The following is a 17,750-nucleotide window of genomic DNA, read 5'->3' as shown; positions in this document are numbered from 1 at the left end:
AAACGTGAGAAAATTAGGATAGGTTAAGACTAGGTAGGGAAAAAAGTAATACTGAACTTAAATAATAAAAAAAAAACAGAATAGGAACAAGGCAAAATACAGAGTCAAAGTGTTAATTCTTTTCACTGAAGAATGTAGTTTGACAGTTTAGAATCAATACATATTCCTAATGATGCATTTTATTTCTCACACAACTTTATTTGGAGGAAACCAGTGAAAAGTCCTGTGTGTATGATTAAATACTTTCCACTTATTGGCCACAATCTACAAAACTTAATTTTCCATGCAGCTTTACTTTCTTAAAAAAAATCCCAACCTCATTACTTTAACAAAGTGAGCATGTTCCGCCCAACAATGCTGCCTCTGTGCACTGAAATTCAAACTTGGCCAGGAAAGGGGGTGGGAAAGAGGAGGGAGGAGCGGCAAAAGGATTGCCACTTTTCAGCACTTTTTAAAGCAAGGTTGAAAAACCTGGTTTAAGGAGACCAGGAGAGAGATTTAAAAAAAATGCGAATGAATTTTTTTTTAAAAATCACTAAACCATAAAAGATCGAAAAATACCAAAACTAACAAATATGCTAAACTTCTCGGTAGTTCAAAAGGAGAAAGCGGAAGAAAAAGAAATCTGTATCCATCTGGACTAACAGTAAGGATTCAATCAGGTGGGGAAACAAAGCAATCTAAAGATTTGACCCCATTCTGGGAGAAGAAAAAAAAAGATTTGCATTTATGTAGCAAAAGAACTTGCATTTACATAGCGCATTTCATGGCCTCAGGACGTCCCAAAGCACTTCACAGCCGATGCACAGCCAATTTGCACACTGCAAGGTCCCACAGCAAGATAAGGGATCAGATAATCTGTCTTAGTGATGTTGGTTGAGGGATAAATGCTGACCAGGACACTGGTAGAACTCCCCTGCTGCTCTTCAAATAATATGATGGGACCTTTTACATCTACCCAAAAGGGCAGATGAGGCCTTGGTTTAACATCTCATCTGAAAGATGGCACTTCTGATTGCGTAGCACTGAAGTGTCATGCTCAAATGTCTGGAGTGGGGCTTGAACCCATGACTTTCAGACTGAGAAGCAAGAGTGCAACCACTGAGCCAATTAAGTAGAAGATTTAGAGGTTTGTGCCCCATCTAATTTTCCTTTCCTCCTCTCAAGATACTGATTCCTTGCTGGGAGTTGGTTTAATGTGCAATGACTGCCCAAAAGACCATACTTCATTCACATTTCCAGAGAGCACTAGCAAGCCATTTATCATGTGCTGTGTCACAGCCAAACCCAGAATGCTTCATAGCCAAACTCAATCTGTCCTTGTCCAGAGTTCACATGTGGGTTTTCCACAGGCATCACTGGACAGAAATCAGGAATGGGAACCCTGATAACTTTCTCTTCCCTTGCATAGGATGCAGGCAAATTGTAGTGTCCTTACTGCCATGCCAGCTGAGATCAGCCAATTTAGCAAAGACCAGGAATTGAACCTGCAATACATGTATAGCTTTCTTATCCACTGCCTTCACCAACTAAGCCATGGGGACCACTTTGGATAGTAACCAAAATTTAGTCGCTGGGGTGATAATTAGCAGCAAAGCCAATTAACCAGAAGAGCACCATGGATAAGTTGGCAAATCTGCGTGCAAATGAACTGCTGACATCAGGTACAACACTCCTGTATTGGACTAAAATCCGCATGAAAAGTTATCTCTACAGCTACATCAATTTTCAGAAGTAAATTCTTGAATTAAAAGTGGACTTCACAGTTGAATAAAATCAGCCTCTGGTAGAAAGGCAATGTGGAACCTTAGACAGGAAAACAGGTAAGCAAATGTTTTCCCAAAAAAGGGTGCTAGTAGGAATATAAGCCTGGGTTGGAAGGGATTTATAAATAAAAAGATACTGAAATCAAGTCCTGTAGGAGGAAACCAGTGGAGGTTGGCAAGGACTGGACTGATAGGCAAGTGGGACTTCCTGAAGGCAACAATGGAATGGATGCAGGGAAAACATTGCTATAAAATGTGTAACACTTGCATTATCAGTCATCCTGGCACTGGCTACTGCAGCAAGTTAGAATTCTGTTCTTTTACTTTCCCCCCCACCCTCAGACTCAAGTTTCAAACCAGTCCAAACTATCAGGCTGATGAAACACACTCCCATCAGTTGTAACCCTCAAGTGTAGCGCGTTTGGGAAGACTCTAGCCAATTCTTAGTGGAGTGTCCACAGCACAATTCTGCACTAAATGGCAACCTCATACATTGACAAGAATGAGAAAGTGGGGAGGAAATGGTTACACTTTGGTGTAACCAAATTTGCTTTAAGACCGGGTTCAAGGGATCTGTTGAAACAGTAAAGAAAATGTTTCCCTGCATCCTAGCAGTGCAATTGTTGCCAATTTTAACCTCTTCCAAAAAGAATGAATTTGCATTTACATAGCACCTTTCACATCCTTAGGACATCCCAAAGTGCTTGACAACCAATGAAATACTTCTTGAAGTGCAGTCATTCATGAATGACCCATTAATCTGTTTTTTTCCCCCCAATTGGAGTTCAAAAGTATTTTTTCCCCCCTTCTTAACCATAGTGCCCTTACTGTTCCACTAGTCAAAGTCTGTGAGCTCAGCATAGATCAGGAACCAGATCATCCTGCTGTGATTGGTTCTGGGAGTACACAAAATAGATTCTGGGAACAAAAAGTAGAAAAATGCCACTCTACAGCATAGAGATCATGCCTTTCATTAAGATAGCACATCTGAACCTTGGATTTTTTTTCCAACTGAATAACATTCATGAATGTTATTCCATTTTACTTTGACTTTGCACTACAACAACTTCATTAAAAGGAAAGTGTTTCGAAGTTATCAAGTAATAAATGCTCCAGTAAGACATTTCTGTGCTACTTTTATACTGTGCTAGTGCTGCCAGCTCCCGACACATGGGTCTCATGCAGGCAGTAGCACCAAAGATCAACTCACCAGATTTGTTAAAGCTGGTGGCAACAAAGATCCTGTCTAACTGGGTCTTCCTAACTACTTTCCACTGTCGATTAAACATTCTCACTAAGTCAAACTCAGCACTGAACATGGCACAATGACTTCAGCCTGCAGACGCACGCAACCTCATGGCACGCTGGATGAACATGTTTTGGCTGAGGTCAGATGTCAGCACTTGATCAGATGTTAGTCTATATGGAGACCGTCTCCACTCCACAAACAAACTACGGCGCAACTTTAGAACTGCTGGATGGAGACCAGGAGCAGAGATTTTTTGTAGAACTCCTCCTTGTGCATCATCAAGAATAGTTACACAGAGCATTATATCACACATCACTGGGGCAAAATTTCACAGTCACAAGGAATTCTATACAAAGTCTCTGCTTCCAGGCTGCTCCTAACCACCAGTTATAAAGCAGGGTAATCAAAAAAAGCTGGGAAACAAGTAAATCGAGGCTTTGAATTATAAAGTTACAGTACCTGACAACGAGACCAGAACAGCAGATGAAGCAGAGAGCAGAACGGACAGGCCGCCGCCACCAGATGTGAGACAGTCCACAAATAACCAATGTGCCTTCCAACCCTACTAACAGCCAAACATCTGGTCTGCTAGCCCACACCAGAAGCAGAGATGTGGCGCAGATCTCCTGTATTACAGGATCCACAAATAACCAATGGGCCTACCAACCCTACTAACAGCCAAACATCTGGTCTGCTAGCCCACACCAGAAGCAGAGATGTGGCGCAGATCTCCTGTATTACAGGAACAGGAGTAGCTGCAGAGGCTTAAGGGATACTTGGCCTTTACAGCAAACTTCTTGATTTTATACTCTAGTTCCTGCTCCCACAAGACTTTTATGTTTAAAATAAAAGCCAAGTATCCTTCACACCTCTCCTACTCCTGATTCTGTTTCTGCAGTGGGCCCTAGATCTATTCTCAACCTGCTCCTGTATTGGTAATCAAATTCTAACTCCACCAGTGAGGCAACAGGCTGAGCTCAGATCTTTCCAAACAGCCACACCTACCAAATTCAATCAGGTGAACCCAACATGAAAAATGTAATCAGAAATAGAAATGAAGCAGCAAATTCAAAGTTAGGTGGGCATAGGAGGGGAAGGATGCTTTTGTTCTTCCAATTACATATTCATTTTTAATCATGGGAAGTCATTTATGCATGGCTTGCAGGCTCCTGATGTACATCTAAGACAAGTTTCAACAGACCTACCGCAGACCTGTCCTTTGTCCCACACCCTGTTACAGCAAACTGAAAAACAGTTTGAGCTTCTCAGTACAGCAATATGGCCAAGTTATTTAGCAGCGCAGATATTTGCACAAATTCGTGAAGAAATCAAAACACCTGACTGACATAACCCAATACTACTGAGACCAATCGGCCCAATTTCAAATCGGCAGCCAGTGCTATCTGATTTTTCCAACCACTAGAGAGAAACACAATCACCAATCAGCTCTGCGCTCACTTCTCCCACAATTCCTGGTTCAAATCTTAAGTCAAGTTTCTGTCCAATCCACAGTACCAATATTGCCCTATTCAGTCACCAACACCCTTTGTGACTGCATAATCCCACCTTATCCTGATCTATAAGTATGATCATTCCGTTCTCCTCCTTGATTCCGTCTCCTCTTAGTTACATAAGAACATAAGAAATAGGAGCAGGAGTAGGCCAATCGGCCCCTCGAGCCTGCTCCGCCATTTAATAAGATCATGGCTGATCTGATCCTAACCTCAAATCTAAATTCATGTCCAATTTCCTGCCCGCTCCCCGTAACCCCTAATTCCCTTTACTTCCAGGAAACTATCTATTTCTGTTTTAAATTTATTCAATGATGTAGTTTCCACAGCTTCCTGGGGCAGCAAATTCCACAGACCTACTCTTGACTATCTTGGTTCCATTTCCCCGTGAAAACATACCACCAGCATAATTGATTATGGCCTTTCCTCCCAACCTGACAGTCAGCTGACATGCCTCAAGGCACTTTCCTTTGACCCTTCCTATTCCTTGTCTATGTGCTGTCCTCAGCAACATGATCTGTAAGCAAGAACACTAATGATGTTACCGCTACCTCTGTACCACAACCCTTAATCCCACAACTGTGCTATCTAACTGCTTGTCTGACATTAAGACGTAAATGAGTCACAACTTTCCCCAGCTTAATATTGGCAAGACTAAAGCCATTCCACATCCCATTCAAGAAACTCCACACCCTAGCCCACGACTCCACACTGCTGGATCCAACAATGCGCAACATGTGTCCCATTTGACCCCAAGTTGAGCTTCAAGTCCCATATTCTATCCATCACCAAGACCACCAACTTCCACTCCAGCATCACTTACCTCCACCCCTACATCACCACCAAATTGTCACTGGCTCAAATTCTACAACGCTCTGCTAGTGCTCCTCGGAAGCCTCCTACATAAACTCCAATTTGTTCAAAATGTCGTTGCTTGCATCCAATCCCGGACTAGATTGTGCTCACTTCTGTCCTTGCCAATTTCCACTGGCTCCTAATTTCCCTTTCCCATCCAACTCACTGATTTCAAAATCCTCGTCAGCATTTTATAAACCTCTCCGTAATCTCGCCCTGTCCTACCCTACCTCTGCAAACTCCTCCACTATTCGGACGCTGGCCCAATACACATACCCCCTCTCTCAAGCTCCACCACAAATGACAGAACCTTAACCCATTATAACCCTGCACTATGAAATTCTCTTACCAACCCCTTTGTCTTACATTGTTCCCCACTTTTAAAAGCTTCTTCCTAACCCCCTCTCCTTCTCACTCATGTTCAGTGCCTGTCTCTTTAACCCCGCCTCTCTCCACGAAGCACCATAGGATTTCTAGCTACGTTAAACGCACCAAGTAATTGCAAGCTGTGGCTGTTATACACGATCTGCTGAAACAATTTTCTACACACTTCCAGAATCAAGAATGAGAAAGTACAAAGCCACTATTGATTAAAAAAAACAATTCACAGTTACATTTTGCACATGAATTGCCAAACAAACAATCAGTGCCAATTTCATTATAGGGTTGACTATATTAGCAGAAACTAAGATTACAGAAGAAATTTACCATTGCCTCACCATGACAGAGAAGTAATCTGCTCGCAGGCTTCTACCAATTCACTCTGTAAGCAGTCATTAGCCACTTCTCTCCTCCCCCAACAGTGCTGCTGGGACTCACCATATAAGAAAATCATGTATAAACCCATATCTTGTGGCATAGCTCTTGAGCACCAATGTGTAGACAAATCATATCAGTTCTGATATTGCAACTTGTAAATCACATTCACAAGCTTAAATATTAGCATAAATATTAAAAAGGTTTAATTCAATATGGTAAATTAATTAGATAATTTCAATACCTGATGGAAATCTTTGCCGCTACTTTTACCATCGCCACTGAAATCCACGTGCGAGAATAGACAGCGTAATAAATGTCTGTCTGCCTCGGGGCCGTGTCGGTTCACAATCTGTAAGTGACAAGAACACGTTAATAATTTCTCTCCCAACTTAACTACTTCATTTCAAAGTTCTTAAAAGGACAATGTATTCACCTGTAATCATTTAATACAGATTTTTCGAAAGGGTGATTCTGCACACTAAGCAGCCTACAGTGGTCCTTGTTTCTACATTTTACTGGTTAGCCACTGGCTCTGTTGGTAAATACACTGCAACTTATGGTACTTTCCTGGTCTCTGCCTCTTAGCAGTGGTACACTATAATGGGCTTCAAAATCCCTGGGCTTGGAAAAATCCCACTCCTGATCCCTTTCTGTTGGAAGTGTACACGTGAATACGATCAGCCTCAGCTGCAACACAGTGAAGTCAAACAGCCTACTAATATAATTTTGGCTCGCAAATGAAGAGAAGATACTTAGACATGATATCAGAGCAGCACCAGTAGAACCATACTACAGCATGTTACTTCAGGAAAGGGAGGAAAGTAGTGGGTATAAAATTCCCTCTGTTAAGACAATACAAAGCTCAATATATCATTGAATCAGAAGCTATACATTATTGAATTAGGTGACAATTCAGGTGAATTCAGCTTCCCAGTTAACGCAAAGGTGGACAAAATAGTTTCACAAAGCCAATCGCAATCTCAACCAGGAATGCTGTTTTGGAACAAAGGAGTTTCCAATAACTATTTCTGACACCACGGTAGTTTTACACATTGACCAAACATGGAATTCTTTAAAAAGCAACACCAATTCGCCTTTTTCAAATGCTTCTGGAAAAACACCAATATCAGGTTTTAAGAGAACTTCTAATTAATCATCTCACCACACAGCAGTTATCCTCCCTTTTGCGTTGTCATTTTCAAGTACAGTTAGAGAAATATGACATTTCTTCACAATTTCAGCTCAAAACATTGAACCTCTCCTCTGCTGAAAAACAACGAACAGCAGGGAATGTTGTGTGCTAGAGCCAATAAAGTGTAATGTTTTAGCACCCAATTCAAAAGCCACTTCTATATTGTTCTTTGGCCACAGGCTCCCACAGGTCTGATGCAGCCACATCAATGCAAACCCGCTGGAACTTTTCAGACCTGCAATGAGGGCCCATTTTTCACAGGGTATTCCTGGCTTATTGGTGCTGCAGAGGTGACATCAGCAGCCGATCCTGTAATCATGTTATCACACACAAACATTTCCCATTATCTTCGCAGTGGCATCACAACAACATTTCGACGTCACTACTTCGCACAAGCTCGCCGGCTGAAAGGTCACGGCCAGCCCTGTGTGTGCATGGAATATTAGGTCCCCACAATCCAGCTAGTTTACAGGAAGACCGACTGCACATTACAAAATAAATGTAGAATAGCTCGGTTAGCTTGCTCTCCCGAGACCCAGGCTATAATGTAACACCACTTAATAGATAGCAGCTCCAATCAGGCGACCAGCCAAGTGGAGGGTTTCTAAATAAAAAAAATTTAGATACCAGATAGGATTTTTCCATACATACTGTGGGATACAGTCAATGAAGGGCCTTATCCTGCAGTCTTCCTTTAAGTTGCAATATAAAGTCAATCACTATTTGATACCATCAAACTTGATGACAAAAATCAGATATTACTCTCAAACACACACCTTATTTTTAACTCCCTGCATCACTCCCAGTGATGCTTGTAGTCGTGAAAATTAGTTACGGAACATCTAAATGTCTAAGATTTCAGGGTTTAAAAATGCCTGTTCAAGCACGTACAGAACACTTATGTCTCCCATATAGTTGTTGGTGTACATGTCTCTGATCCCTTTCACTGAATAAATGAGAAACAGGCGGCAAGAACTCAAGTCGCAATATTAGCAACGTGACCGCCAACAGATTACAGCAACATGCATTACAAGCCGTTTTACTGTTCTCGGTTGGGATGAGAGATTGAGAATTTCCTGAATGCAATAAAGTTAAAATGAGAACTGCAAAGCTGCATCTAATGAAGACCTTCAGCAAACTATTCTATTCTAGATGCTTAGAATTTTCCCTTTGTGTGCATTCACAATCAAAGAAGTGGTAATTTGGCAGGGCAGACATTTTATATTGACCACGCTTAGCATGCAATGCTCTGTTACTTGCAGCTACTACAGCAAAATAGAAACTGCTCATCATTTCTAATCCAGGTACGGTAGAACTTCATCTTTGCCGTCTGCAGAAAGGAAGAAAATGGGCTGGAAAAATGACGGGAAGCAGTTAATATTCCATGTTATATTACAACTTCTCCAAGGAGTTTTATACCCCATTTATATTATACAGCTACCTCTAGGGCCCACACTGCAATAGACATGTGCATGGCTCTGGAGCTAGGGAAAACCATCTTACAAGACAGTTTTGTATTTGCCTCCAGTAGCAAAGGTAAACAGCTACAATCAGTGCCACCTAACACTGGGAATGCCTTTTCATTCTGGCCGCAGGTGGGCTGAAATCTGTGTCAATCCATATAGGTCATCAATGTTATTTTAAAATTGCTATCCTGTACAGATGTTCCTACTCCATGAGGGAAGATTGAAGACAAGAATGATAAGTCACAATTTCAACTTTGGAACAATTTTTCAGTACTGTCACCGTCTCCAAATGATAATCCATTGAAAATGGTTTTGCAACATAAATCAGGAATGACAAGTATTGATGTATCCCCACCCTTCCCTCTTGCTCAGCTTACTCTGCACCTATTTATGGGGGGCCTCTTATCTAAATGCACAGCAAACTCAAAAACACTGCAGGAGTGGCTATCTGAAAACAACATGCATGACTTCAGAAGGATACCCTATTAATGTAACATATTTATTTTTAAAACTACACCAGCATACTTATCTATATTTTTGCACATTATACCAGTATATACAAGCATAACACAATAACTAGAGAACAGAAAGTGAATTTACATCACACAATCCAACAATTTGGGTTTTCTACTTTATTCCAATTACCAACTTCCTCCGGAAACACTCAAGACAACGTTGCAAATCAAGCACTAAATAATTTGAATAGCCATGAACTCCAAAACTGTGTAAATTCATAAGCTAGCTATCGAACACGATAGCACTACAAGTTAATGATATGGATAGACAGAATACATACATAGAAGTTACAACACGGAAACAGGCCATTCGGCCCAATCAGTCCATGTCGGCGCTTACCCTCCGCACGAGCAAACAGTTCTAATCATATCTGCCCATCCTGTTCCAAAATCCCTTCAAACCCTTCTGAAAAGGTATGTGAAGTGGGAAATAAAAAAGTGCATCTCCAGTCCAATCCAACAAAATAAAATCTGTCAGGTGTCCCTCCATAAACAGACATTAATACTTAAGCTGCATTCCCTTCTTAGAAAAAGGATTATATTTTTCCCCTTCCAAATTTTTTTCCCTTTTCCTCACCAATGTTCTTCCTTCCTTCTTGAAGGTGTTGTTACAGGGCTGTCTGCTGGGGTACAGTTCCACAGGTGGCAACAGTTCTCCAGTGCTTGACCAAGTGGCTGTTATTCACGTGAACAATGACAGGCGGTGACAACAGGTTACCATACTATGAAGCATATCACAACAGGCCCCGAACCTGTCCTCAAATTAAGATTCAGGCACACGCTTCCAGTAAAAGTCACTGGACAGCGATCGGGAATAGGAACCCTGAAGGAATTTCCAACCAAAATCAGCGAACTTAACAGACCAGGGATCAAATCTTTCTGGTCTGTATGGCTCAATCACTCAATGTTTTTTTTTAAATAAACAGGAAGCTGATATGGTTACATCTACATTGTCCATCTTTATCAGAGCAGCTGGACAATCTATCAAATCAACATCTTGATTATGTTGTTCCTCTGTGGGTCCACCTGGGACAGAAGGGAAAATACTCCCCTCTTGGATGAAAATAACAACTGGAATTTGCAGTCAGCGATCCTAGTTTTTAATTCAACCCTCTAGTGTTCCAACCTAAAGATTGTGCAATTTGAAAAACAAACGCGCTCGCCTGATGGTTCAATGGGTCATAATGTGGTATTCAATCATACAGACCAGTTAAGCTCCTAGGTTTGTTCCCTGGTCTTTGCCAAGTTAGCCAATCGTAGTTGGGGGAAGCTACAACTGGATTCAGTGCTCTTGGCTTTTGTAGAGAAAGAAGGGAGAGAGGAAGAGTAAGTTAGCCACAGCCCTCACCCCTAATTATACAGTGATTACCAACTGGAAAAGTGCAAATGATAAAGGAACTGGATTAAGTTCTGTCAAAAGCACAATTTGGTGCTGCAACTCTTGAATTAACCATTCATCTAGGTAATTATACACAAGGAAAGGACCAAAAGATAATGAACAGCAAATAATAAGAAATCAGATAGATTATATCATGATAGAAAAGCATTTCAGAAACTTAATACGGACTATGAAAACATAGAGATATAATTGCAACCCAATTGCAGCAGCAATAAGAATCAAGCTCAAGATCAACAAGAGCACAACTTTGTTAAGGGTCAAAACTGATAAGCAGAATGCAAAGAAATATGCTGTGGAAGTTACACTGACATGACACAGAAAAAGCAGTGAAGAATGCTGGAACTCTAAAACCACCCCAATTAGAACAGAAGGGGAAATCTTAGGGAGAGAGCCAAAAGGAGAAAATAAAATCAGGAACAGTGGAGAAAAACCTCAATCCAATGAGACAGTACTGAAATGAAGGAGGAAATGTTAAGAGTCAGGTGGCAAAACAAGGAGCTAGAATGTGCTGAAGGAGACACACTGGAGATGTAACTGCAAGAAATAAAAGAAGTGGACCTAACACTTCACAGCATGAAGCTCTGGAGGGGAAAAAAAAATTAAAGCTAACAACCAAATGAAGGGAAATGTAGGAAATTCAATATACAATGCATTTAACACATGAAAACAACCCATAGCTCTTTGCAGAGGGAACAATATAAATAGAATGCACACCAAGCCATGGTGAGAAAGTTGAGAAGTTAAAAAGATGGATTTTAAGACTTTTACAGGTGGTGGGAAAATTATAAGGAGGGGTTTAAGGAGTGTATTCCAGAAAGTACGGGCCAGGCAGCTGAGATTTTGCCACCGGGAAAGGGGGAGACCTGAGAAGGCCACAGTTTGACAACTGAGCTGTGGGAGAAAATGCAAGGCTGAAGGAGGCTGCAAAGGTACAGTGAGGTAAGGCACTGGAGGGATGGAAGGTGACAAGGAGCATAAATATGTTGGCGGACAGGTAATCAGTGCAAGTCACCGAGGAGGGAGCTGATGGTCAAGCAGGACACTGGCAGTTCAGCTTTGAGCAAGTCAGGAGTTATGGAAGGAGGCGGCCAGCAACAAGTGGTATTAAGAACAAATAAGGAGATATCTTGTGTGGTAAAGACATCAAAGCTACATGGGCCAGACATGTACAAGAACATCTAACTAACTGAAGATCCCAACAAAAGCAAGTATTACATGTGAACTAGAATGACCAGAATTCATTATAGAGGTTGAGCTTTCTGTAAAGTATATGAACAAGGTAAAGGCAGGTGCAGAAGGCAACCACCTTAACAGAGAATTAAGTGGGTAATGGTGGGGGGGCGATGTACAGAAAATTATCTAACTCAAATATGAATAGAAGCTCATGGACATTGCAGATCTGTTTTCATAAAACTCCACCCAACCAACACAAAAATACCATAGAATGGGAGAACATGGAACAGTCTCAAACCATACTAAGTGTTGATAAAAGTCACTAGAAAAAGAGTGAAAGCTAGATTGGGAATGAAGTGAGGAACTGTGGGTTTAGAAGTAGAAAAAGAACATGTGGTTTGACAATGATTTGTGAGTGGGCAATAGAAATGTACCTATACTTCAGAATTAATGAACTGATGAGAAAGATTAATGAATCACAAGTGGAAAGAAGCAGCGTCAGTAAAAGCTGATAGAGCTAACAAAATGGACAAAGATCTGTAGAAGGTGAGGCAAAAATCATTTAACAAATCCCAATCTTTCCAAAATATACTCTGAATTCACAGAGACAGTATAAATGATTCAGATAGGAGAATCAAGATCAATGGAATACTGACAAACAAGCCTTGGCTTACATAATTGCAGATACACAAGAGAACACAAGAGCTACTTTAGAAGATAGATCAGACAGGTTTGGCATATGGATTGAAAATAAATAAGATAAAGTCAAAGGCAATCATAAAGAAAGAAGTCCTCCCCAAAAATAGTTTACAGTAACTATGGAAATAGAGCAAGTGACAAAATGTTTTAGTCTATCAGATGGCCAAAGCGCACAGAAACATAGGAACAGGAGGTCATTCAGCCCCTTGAACCTCTGTACCTCAACTCCATTTACCCACCTTTAATCCATATCCTTTGATACTCTTATCTAACAAAAATCTAGCGATCACAATCTTAAAAATCTCAATTGAACCAGCATCCACAGCCTTTTAGGGAGAGTGTTCCAGATTTCCACTAACCTTTGTTTGAAAAAGTGCTTACTGATTTCACTCCTAAATGGCCACAGGAAATAGTTTCTCCATATCTAGTCCATCAAATCCTTTTATTATTTTAAAGACGTTGATTAGATCACTCCTCAACCTTCTAAACTCAAGGGAATACAAACTAAGTTTATGCAACCTGTCCTCATAATTTAAACCTTTAAGTAACAATTAAATGCAGGACAGCAATTGCACTGAAGATGTTTATACATGAGATTCCCACCAACTGTAAAACCAAGCTGACAAGTAAAATGTTTGAGCCTTGCCAACCACATTGTACAAGTGTGAAAACCGCACCTTGGGCCCTGAAATATGGTTCTACAAACAAGCTAAAAACTAGTTCGGGAAACAAATGACTAACAAGGGGGTCTCAGAAGTAGAAAAAAATAGGAGAAATGATGACACCGATTATAAAAATAGTGACGTGCTGTGAGCACATTATTCAGGAGTGTCAAGGAAAATTGCTGGGGTTGTTACCATCTGTAAAAGTTGATGCCAACAGAGTAAAAGCAGCATGTGTCTAGATGATATGATGCAATACATGATAGTAACATTAGGAGCCGGTGCAATCCACCGATGAAAATGGAGTGCACTGATAGCCAGTCTCCAGGGCAGAGAGGGCACATAAAGAGAGGCCATGGATATCGATATCAAGATGGCAGCGGGTTCAGCTGTTAATAACCAAAGTTAAATAGCCTGCCAACATTCACCATCAAGGAACATACATGTAGAATGGACATTTGGACAAGGTAATGCAGAGATTTCAGTGCACATGTAACCATATTTCAGGCATGCGTTAACAGTCTCATATGGGAAAGAAACTGTGTTTGGGGGGGGGTTTCCCATTACATGACACATGCAAGTTTAAATGTTTGCAAAACTACAAAAAAAGTCACAGAGCTGTGCAAAACTTCTTTCTGTATTAGTAGTGATATTCATGGTCTTCAAGGCACACAAACCAGCAAAAAACTGGTAGACATCTTCCAAGCCTTTCAGTGGAACAAAAAAAACTTTCACTGCAGAGTTCAACTATTATAATACGCTAACTATATGTCCCTATAATCAAAAGTTATCTTAATAAGCCTGCAGTGATCATACCAGAATTAATCTTTCAGTCTGAACATCATAAAACATAGCAGATTGGTGGCCAGGAACAAAAAACTGAAAAACCCACTTTAAAAAAGTGTCTCCATAGAATTCAACTATCTATAGTGTGTTTTGTGTACACCCATCATTCTCTAGACATTACACTTCACAGTGTCACACTTCCTAACACATACAAAACAACCCTTTTTTGGAAAAAAAGCCAGCCATTTAATGCTCAATTATTTTGACACGGGAGTCTGAAATTTATAAACCTGTCCAACTGCCCTTTCAGCACAGACTTGATGGCCAAATGGTCTGTTTCTGTGCCGTAACATTCTTTGATTCTACGTGATGTCTACGGCCTGGATTAATAATCCAGAGTCATGAGTTCAAATCCCACCACGGCAGCTGGGGAATTTAAATTCAATTAATTAAATAAAATCTGGAATGAAAATACTAGCATCAGTAATGGTGGCCATGAAACTACTGGATTGTCGTAAAAACCCATCTGGTTCACTAATGTCCTTTAGGGAAGGAATCTTACTTCCTGACCCGGTCTGGCCTATATGTGACTCCAGACCCACAGCAATGTGGTTGATTCTTAATTGCCCTCTGAAATGGCCTAGCAAGCCACTCAGTTGTACAATCTCGCGAAAAAAAATCATAAGAAGAATAAAACCGGACGGACCACCCGGCATCGGACCACTAGGCACCAGACACGACAAAGGCACACCAAGCACAGTCGACCCTGCAAGGTCCTCCTCACGAACATCTGGGGACTTGTGCCAAAATTGGGAGAGCTGTCCCACAGACTAGTCAAGCAACAGCCTGACATAGCCATACTCACAGAATCATACTGACTCTTCCATCACCATCCCTGGGTATGTCCTGTCCTGCCGGCAGGACAGACCCACCAGAGATGGCGGTACAGTGATATACAGTCAGAAGGGAGTGGCCCTGGGAGTCCTCAACATTGACTCTGGACCCCTCAAATCTCATGGCATCAAGTCAAACATGGACAAGGAAACCTCCTGCTGATTACCATCGACCGCCCTCCCTTAGCTGAAGAATCAGTCCTCCTCCATGTTGAACACCACTTCGAGGAAGCACCGAGGGTAGCAAGGGCACAGAATGTACTCTGGGTGGGGGACTTCAATGTCCATCAACAAGAGTGGCTCGGTAGCACCACTACTGACCGAGCTGGCCGAGTCCTGAAGGACATAGATGCCAGACTGGGCCTGCGGCAGGTGATGAGCGAACCAATACGAGGGAAAAACTTACTTGACCTCATCCTCACCAATCTACCAGTCGCAAATGCATCTGTCCATGACAGTATTGGTAGGAGTGACCACCGCACAGTCCTCGTGGCGACGAAGTCCCGTCTTCGCACTGAGGATACCATCCAACGTGTTGTGTGGCACTACCACCGTGCTAAATGGGACAGAGTCAGAATAGATCTAGCAGCTCAAAACTGGGCATCCATGAGGTGCTGTGGGCCATCAGCAGAATTGTATTCCACCACAATCTGTAACCTCATGACCCGGCATATTCCTCACTCTATCATTACCAACAAGCCAGGGGATCAACCCTGGTTCACTGAGGAGTGTAGAAGAGCATGCCAGGAGCAGCACCAGACGTACCTAAAAATGAGGTGCCAACCTGGTGAAGCTACAACTCAGGACTACTTGCATGCTAAACAGATGAAGCAACATGCTATAGACAGAGCTAAGCGATTCCACAACCAATGGATCAGATCAAAGCTATGCAGTCATAGAATCATAGAAGTTTACAACATGGAAACAGGCCCTTCGGCCCAACATGTCCATGTCGCCCAGTTTATACCACTAAGCTAGTCCCAATTGCCTGCACTTGGCCCATATCCCTCTATACCCATCTTACCCATGTAACTGTCCAAATGCTTTTTAAAAGACAAAATTGTACCCGCCTCCACTACTGCCTCTGGCAGCTCGTTCCAGACACTCACCATCCTTTGAGTGAAAAAATTGCCCCTCTGGACTCTTTTGTATCTCTCCCCTTAAATCTATGCCCCCTCGTTATAGACTCCCCTACCTTTGGGAAAAGATTTTGACTATCCACCTTATCTATGCCCCTCATTATTTTATAGACTTCTATAAGATCACCCCTAAACCTCCTACTCTCCAGGGAAAAAAGTCTCAGTCTATCCAACCTCTCCCTATAAGTCAAACCATCAAGTCCCGGTAGCATCCTAGTAAATCTTTTCTGCACTCTTTCTAGTTTAATAATATCCTTTCTATAATAGGGTGACCAGAACTGTACACAGTATTCCAAGTGTGGCCTTACTAATGTCTTGTACAACTTCAACAAGACATCCCAACTCCTGTATTCAATGTTCTGACCAATGAAACCAAGCATGCTGAATGCCTTCTTCACCACCCTATCCACCTGTGACTCCACTTTCAAGGAGCTATGAACCTGTACTCCTAGATCTCTTTGTTCTATAACTCTCCCCAACGCCCTACCATTAACGGAGTAGGTCCTGGCCCGATTCAATCTACCAAAATGCATCACCTCACATTTATCTAAATTAAACTCCATCTGCCATTCAACTGCAAACTTACTAACCATGCCTCCTAAATTCTCATCCAAATCATTAATATAAATAACAAATAACAGCGGACCCAGCACCGATCCCTGAGGCACACCGCTGGTCACAGGCCTCCTGTTTGAAAAACAACCCTCTACAACCACCCTCTGTCTTCTGTCGTCAATCCAATTTTGCATCCAATTGGCTACCTCACCTAGGATCCCGTGAGATTTAACCTTATGTAACAACCTACCATGCGGTCCTGCCACATCCAGTCGTGAATGGTGGTGGACAATTAAACAACTAACAGGAGGAGGCTCTGCAAACATCCCCATCCTCAATGATGGCAGAGTCCAGCATGTCAGTGCAAAAGACAAGGCTGAAGCGTTTGCAACCATCTTCAGCCAGAAGTGCCGAGTGGATGATCCATCTTGGCCTCCTCCCGATATCCCCATCACAGAAGCCAGTCTTCAGCCAATTCGATTCACTCCACGTGATATCAAGAAACGGCTGAGTGCACTGGATACAAAAAAGGCTATGGGCCCCGACGACATCCTGGCTGTCGTGCTGCAGATTTGCGCTCCAGAACTAGCTGCGCCTCTAGCCAAGCTGTTCCAGTACAGCTACCACTCTGGCATCTACCCGACAATGTGGAAATTGTCCTGTCCACAAAAGCAGGACAGATCCAATCCAGCCAATTACCGCCCCTTCAGTTTACTCTCAATCATCAGCAAAGTGATGGAAGGTGTCGTCGACAGTGCTATCAAGCGGCACTTACTCACCAATAACCTGCACACCGATGCTCAGTTTGAGTTCTGCCAGGACCACTCGGCTCCAAACCTCATTACAGCCTTGGTCCAAACATGGACAAAAGAGCTGAATTCCAGAGGTGAGGTGAGAGTGACTGCCCTTGACATCAAGGCAGCATTTGACCGAGTGTGGCACCAAGGAGCCCTAGTAAAATTGAAGTCAATGGGAATCAGGGGGAAAACTCTCCAGTGGCTGGAGTCATATCTAGCAGAAAGGAAGATGGTAGTGGTTGTTGGAGGCCAATCACCTCAGCCCCAGGACATTGCTGCAGGAGTTCCTCAGGGCAGTGTCCTCGGCCCAACCATCTTCAACTGCTTCATCAAT

The 17,750-nt window shown here is 42.1% G+C and overlaps 1 protein-coding gene across 9 annotated transcripts in view; it reads right to left on the bottom strand.

Annotated features, from left to right (window-relative positions):
- Positions 1 to 17,750, bottom strand: part of cnot1 (CCR4-NOT transcription complex, subunit 1) — a 182,845-nt gene that overhangs the window by 154,495 nt on the left and 10,600 nt on the right. For all 9 annotated transcript variants that reach the window (XM_067997627.1, XM_067997623.1, XM_067997626.1 and 6 more), the window contains exon 2: positions 6,382 to 6,489. In XM_067997627.1, the coding sequence (XP_067853728.1) occupies positions 6,382 to 6,489 (108 nt within the window). The remainder of the gene's footprint in view (positions 1 to 6,381; positions 6,490 to 17,750) is intronic.

This window comes from Heptranchias perlo, chromosome 16, assembly GCF_035084215.1.
Source record: "Heptranchias perlo isolate sHepPer1 chromosome 16, sHepPer1.hap1, whole genome shotgun sequence".
NCBI classification, from domain to species: Eukaryota; Metazoa; Chordata; class Chondrichthyes; order Hexanchiformes; family Hexanchidae; genus Heptranchias; species Heptranchias perlo.
Note: the sequence above shows the minus strand (reverse complement) of the source record. Positions and strands in the feature narration are given on the sequence as shown.